Raw genomic sequence first — 6,555 nt, forward strand, 5'->3', positions numbered from 1 at the left:
TAACCGACTGGTTAGCAAAGCTCTCAGCTTTGCTAACAGGAGTCAGTAGTCGTCTGCTCCTGTACTGTATACAAAAAAGGTGGCGAGAAGTTTACTACATAGGCAAAACATATGTAACAAAGGCAAACAACTCATACATAGTGTTGACATTATACAGCAATAGCGGGTAACACTCACTCCTCCAGCTGGTGACTATTGCAGCCATTGTGACTTTGTGCGGCGTTGATGGCGCCCTTATGTGAGTGTGGTGTAACCTGTGATGCTTCCCGTCTCCCTGCAGCAGCACCAGCACCCTCAACACCTGCTGCTGCTTCACTCCTCAACACACCACGTAAGAAGCCGGCCGGTATCTACAAGCACAAGCGGCAAGGTGAGCACTCAACACGGCCCAACACCCAGAGGATCACTGCTTATTCTGGTTAAATGAAAGCTCAGGGTGGATGGGGGGGTGGGGGGAGCAGCACCCATTGCCTACATATCCCTTTACAACTAATATCACGCTACAAATACAACCAACCTCCTTCAACATATAATATATGCCAAATCCCGAAAGATACTTGCAAGTATTTACGTGTTTAATACTAATGGTCTCAAACTGTTGACATTTACTAGCAAGGAAGGAAAAATTGTCCCAAATAACTGAAGTTCGGCATTTGGGAGCAGAGTGAGCGAGCCAATGGAAGCAGTTGGCAGGGTACTACGGTCCACCATAAATATCCATTACCAGCCTGTTATACCTACCATCACCTCTCAATTACTAGGGTCTGTATTTTCCTGTCATGTGCCTATAGAACATGGACTGCTGCACCCAAGCATTTTCCTTAGCTTAGTACAAGTCAAATAGGCACTAAATTAGGCCTAAAATTGTGTATGTTAAGCTTAGAATTTATTATTGGGGGGGGGGGGGGCTATGATAGGTTAGGCTAATTATTGTCAGTTTTACTTTTTTTACGCCCTTTGGGTTTCCAATAGTACAACAGGCTATATTTTGTACATTTCCTCTAAAATAAATATAGGTTGTATAATTTTTGAAGGGTAGGTTGTACGGTATTTTAAAAAGGTTCGCGCAAATATGATTGTCAAGTCAAAGACATGATCTTTCTGAACAAATTATGTGGAAAGGCATTACTGAACTCTAATAAAAAACGAGACCTAGAAGTGGTTTTGGATAGTAAGCTGTCGCCAGAGGAACACAAAGAACAGTGTGAGAGGAGCGAATGCGTCGCTTTTCAACTTCAGATTTGCTTTTAACTATATGGATGGTGAAATACCGAAGAAACTGTTCATGACTTTTGTGAGACCAAAACTAGAATATGCAACAGAAATATGAATATGCAGTACGGTGCCCAAATCTCAAGAAACACAAAGAAACTGGAAAAGGTGCAGCAGCATGCTACAAAAAATGGCTTCCGGAACTGAAAAACAAAAACAAAAAAATTACGAGGAAAAACTGGAGACATTAAACATGCCAAAACTAAAAGATAGAAGAAAAAGAGGTGATGCCACATACAAAATTCTAACAGGAATCGACCAAACTGACAAGGAGGAATTCCTGAAACCAGCAATACCAAGAACAAGAGGACACGGTTTCAAGCTTAGGAAACAGAGGTGCCCAGAAAAACATTAGAAAGTTTTCTTTTGCAAACAGAGTGGTAGACGGTTGGAACAAGCCAAGTGAGACAGTGGTGGAGGCCAAAACCGTCAGTAGTTTCAAAGTGTTATACGACAAAGAGTACTGGGAAGACGGGACACCACGAGCGTACGGTTAGTACACGAACGAGGGAGGGAATTATCAGGGGCAAACGCCAAGTCATTACGACTATATAGCACTTGGAAGGGATCAGGATAAGGACCTGGTATGGGACGGGGGGAAGGAATGGTGCCCGACCACTTGGACGGTCAGGGACTGAACGCCGACCTGCATGAAACGAGACTGTCCTGTATGTAAATCAAGTTCAAGTATGTTTATTGAGATAAGCAATAAATACATCTCAAAGGGATAGAGTAGCTTAGGCTATTTCTACCCCCCTATTATGTAAATCTATGTATAGATATACAGGATCTCATCCTGTAACTACACTTAGGTAATTACACTCACGCGCGCGCACACGTCTCAAGGTGACCTTCAATATCAATTCCCAATAATATCCGACTGAAAAATTGTATATAAAAAAGGTTTGCTCAAAGTAGAACAATAATGAAAGGCAGCACACAACTTCCCTTGTCGCCGCCGCCACCTTGATCGGTACACGTCCTCCCACTAGTGTTTCTTGGCTTCTTTCCTCAGTGTTCTGGCTACGATCAAGTTGCGCACAGCTGATCACGGCTACAGTCTGAAAGAATGTAGAAATACTCATGTTACGAGTAGTATACATTACCAGACGTGTTATCAGGAATACACCCGAATGTAGTACAAAGCAACATGGGAGCACGTGTGTAACTTGTACGATAATCTGAAATAAGTGCACACACTTCAGTTTCACTCATTTCAAAAGTTATAAAATGAAACGCAATCTTGATTGAGCTACAGTGGATTGTAACAACTAAACTTTAACACCAACTGGTAAAAATTGGTAAAATTTATCAATAATTATCGTTCTACATACCAACAGTTGGTGGCCATCTTTCCTGGCCTGTACGTAATCTATCAAATATGAATACAAATAAAACTCCACGAAAACAGGCGAAGCATGTAGATAAACACTAAGATGATAATATAATTGTAACTAACATTTCGACTGTAAGGGTCGTATCAAACCTAACCACAGGTACAAGCAGTACTTGCTAGTAACGATAAGTAAGTAAGTAATTATCAAAAGAAGGCACCAAACCGGGAATTGCTAGTAACGATAAGAGGTACGAGAGGGGTCTTAGAATCAGTGGGTTGAGGGCAGGGATTGCGTTACAATGTTTAAGTGTGAAGTACTAATTTAACAAGATTCATTCTTCCTTAATAAGCTGAATAATCCCTCATGTCTCACTTTCACACCACCATCTTGATCATCCCTTCCTCGGTGTTTTTCCTTTATAAGTACCAATTGATTTGACAGTCGACATACATGCGAAACGCCATCTATAAACTATATCTGCTCTTATTTTCTGGTTTCTATATCAATATTTCGTGTTCACTACTACTAAATGCCAACGAAGCATGTGGGTGAGGCTACGGTCTGTGGAGCCCGTTGACCGAACAGTTACTTGCAATGATCCAGCATTTTTTTTTTTTTTACTGAAGGAGTCTGGCGCAATTCACGTGAAGAAAAGCTTAATAACTTCTTTTTTTACGAGAGTGTAAATAGCGCTCAGCGTAGAGAGTATAACTTATTGAGGCTTTCAAGACGACGCGACATGCGACCTCTAATCCATGCTGATCTAATGAAACAATGTTCACCTATGTTGACCAGACCACACACTAGAAGGTGAAGGGACGACGACGTTTCGTTTCACAATCGACTAGAGAATGGTCCAGGACGGACCGAAACGTCGTCGTCCCTTCACCTTCTAGTATGAGGTCTGGTCAATCTATATCCCCTACGCACAAATATAAAGTGCATCAGATTTAAGGGGATTAATGGGGAAACATTTTCTATCATCCTGGAAATAAAACGTCTTCCTGTGACAGTAACTGAAGACATAATATACTTCCCAACGTCAAGTGCAACAAAGCCGTAACGCCCTTCAAGTTAACTTGATACCTAGGCGGGATTACCATCAAGATCTTCATATTCCCTGAACCACAAGTTCAAGCCTCACCTAGACCTTGATCATGGTCGCGGAAACCACCAGACACCTCGATCGTCTCCGGCTGGCGCTGCTTGCCCATGACCAATGTGCCTTTATCTTATTCTATTTATCATTATATACTGTGCAGGCTGATTCATTACAAATGCATATTTAAATAATACGGAACAAAAGGACTAACAAGGACAGATAAAAAGCATTGTGTAGAGGTGTTGGGTTCAAGTTACAGCCCCTCTCCTGTGTTAGGTAAGTCCGCTACGGGCTTACCATAGCCCGTGCTACTTGGAACTTTTTGTTCCAAGTAGCGAATCTTAAACAGCAACAACAACAGGTGCTGGGGGAGGTGAGTGAACGGCCGGCTCGATGTGTGTGTGGTGAGATCAGCTGAGGCCAGGGGTAGTGTTCTGTGGTCACATAACGGCCCGCCCAACCTCATGCCGCCTTCCTCACCACACTCACCGCAGCCACCACCACCACTACCATCACACTCACTATCACCACCACCGTTAATAATCACAATCATAATCACAGATGTCACCACCAACACTATTGCCCACTCTACCTACACTCACCACAACTGCCACCACCACACTTGGAGGAAGAGGCGAAGAGAGAGGGACGAAAAAAGGGTAGGGAGGTGGAGGAAAAAGGGTAGGGAGGTGAACAAAAAAATGTGGAAACTATTAGGTATTTCTACCTGGGATACCCAACCACAGTACCTTATTTGTAAGGTACTGTGGTGTTGTTTCTGTAGGTTTCCTGTGGCGTTGCAACCCGTTCTCGCAAATTTAATTAGTCAATATTGACTTATTAAATATGTGCATAGGTGACATACTTAACATAATAGATACCCTTAAAAAAATTCATAGAAAACACCGACCTTACCTAACCTACTTAGTATGTTAAGATAAGCATCTTATTGCTTCGTAATTACAATTATTACCTAACCTATAATAGGTATAGGTTAAGTAATAATTGTAATTACGAAGCAATAAGATGCTTATCTTAAGATACTAACAAGGTTAGGTAAGGTCGGTGTTTTCTATGAATCTTTTTAAGGGTATCTATTATGTTTAGTATATCACCTATGCACGTAGTTAATAAGTCAATATTGACTTTACGAATTTGCGAGAACGGGTTGGGCTATAAGTTTCCTTATTTTAATGTTAGTTATATCATTAAAAGAAAAATGTTGGCTCACCTTGCATTGTTTCAGCTTTCACTGGTATCACTTGAGTGTTGTTGCTTGGTCATCAATATCACAGGTCGAAGAGAAAATTCCATAAAATCTCCTGTTCATGAGGCACTGAGCAACAGTAGTAATTTACCTTCCTATTAATATAAATGGTATTACAGATACTTGATTAATGTTTCACTTGGTAATGCTAATTTTGTAGCAGACAGCTTAAGAGAGACAAGAGTGCTGGCATCAATAAAGGAACACCAGCAACAGCACTGACATGAAAAAAAAACTTCACCAATAAGAGGGCTGACAGTAAAAAAAAAAGCATCACCAAGTGATTACCAGATATGTAACATTCGTCAAATCGTTTCATTACCAATCACATCACAACAACTAGGAACTGCTGCTAAAATCACAGTAACATATTAGACCTATGTAAGGCTTCATAAAATTACACAAGTTAACCAAATGATTTTCTGTGGTATTAACACTAGCAATCTTTAAAAACACTGCATATTTTATACAACTGTGCTTTGAAATGGTTGCATATGGGCCTACCTATTGCAAGTATAATATTTAAAGTGCTAAATTTTGGTATCCTTATTGATGTTTGAACAGAAGAACTGCTACCCAGAGTCAGAAGGGAAGAAATTTATAGTGGTTAAATTATGCTTTAACATATACCAACATGGTAAATTATAAGCTATAAGGTATATTATTATCTATAGAAAACGATAGTACAGTACCAAGTTTCTCAGTAGATACTGAATCATAATCCCTTAACTCAGTTAAGAGTACTGTATTATCACATTTTAAAGAAGTCAGGCATTATGATTATGAACTGAAGTGCAGACATTCAATATTCAGTTAAAACTGTATTTCCTCTGTGTACAACGATTCTCAAAGATAAAATAGTACATAAATTTCATAACTTATCAAAAACATTTGTGACACTGAAGAATAAATGTGATGCTTTTATCGCATACTGGTAGAATCTTGAGGTGTAGTTACATAGGAGCAAGTATTCAATGAAGGCATTCAGTAGCACAGGCTACCATCTTAGATAAATGTGCAACATTTACCTCAAATTGCCTCCAATAACCATCATTTCATAAAATAGAAGTTATCCACTCTCAAGCCTTCTCTCCATAGTTGCTTCTCAACTCCAATAGTGTTCTGCACGTGTGCTATTTCACCACTTGGCTTACAATGTGCCAACAGAAGTTTTCCTTGAATGCACTAGGTTTGGACTTGTGTACAGCCCAGTTCCATCACACCTACAGCACTGCAATATGTCTGACTTTCAACATCAGTCACAGATGGCATTATGTCAACTTACTTGGGCCATTCACCAGTCATGAATACATCAAGTGGCAAAGGATTCAAAACCTATATGCATGGCAAATAATTGGTAACCAACTTATTTTACAGAGCTTCACTTAATATCGTAAAAAGTATTATAATTCCCCTATTATAAAATTATGCATCCGTACGACACAGATTAGTTGTATCATGAATTTTAATTAAATACAATACTGAATTACAATGTAGAATGTCAGAGTTTTCAATTAATTTGGAACCTGTGCAAAATGAAACAAAATTGTATTCAAGTGAATGACTCTCTCTGACAT

The 6,555-nt window shown here is 39.8% G+C and overlaps 1 protein-coding gene across 1 annotated transcript in view; it reads right to left on the reverse strand.

Annotated features, from left to right (window-relative positions):
- The window catches only part of Gcat (Glycine C-acetyltransferase), a 16,143-nt gene extending 11,059 nt beyond the window's left edge, over nucleotides 1-5,084 (reverse strand). Inside the window, exons 1-2 of the mRNA XM_045746378.2 lie at nucleotides 4,943-5,084; nucleotides 178-2,333 (exon numbers count right to left, since the gene is read on the reverse strand). Of these exons, the coding sequence (XP_045602334.2) occupies nucleotides 178-205 (28 nt within the window). The 5' untranslated portion in view covers nucleotides 206-2,333; nucleotides 4,943-5,084. The remainder of the gene's footprint in view (nucleotides 1-177; nucleotides 2,334-4,942) is intronic.
- Nucleotides 5,085-6,555: the final 1,471 nt, after the last annotated feature.

This window comes from Procambarus clarkii, chromosome 21 (assembly GCF_040958095.1).
Source record: "Procambarus clarkii isolate CNS0578487 chromosome 21, FALCON_Pclarkii_2.0, whole genome shotgun sequence".
Classification (NCBI taxonomy): Eukaryota; Metazoa; Arthropoda; class Malacostraca; order Decapoda; family Cambaridae; genus Procambarus; species Procambarus clarkii.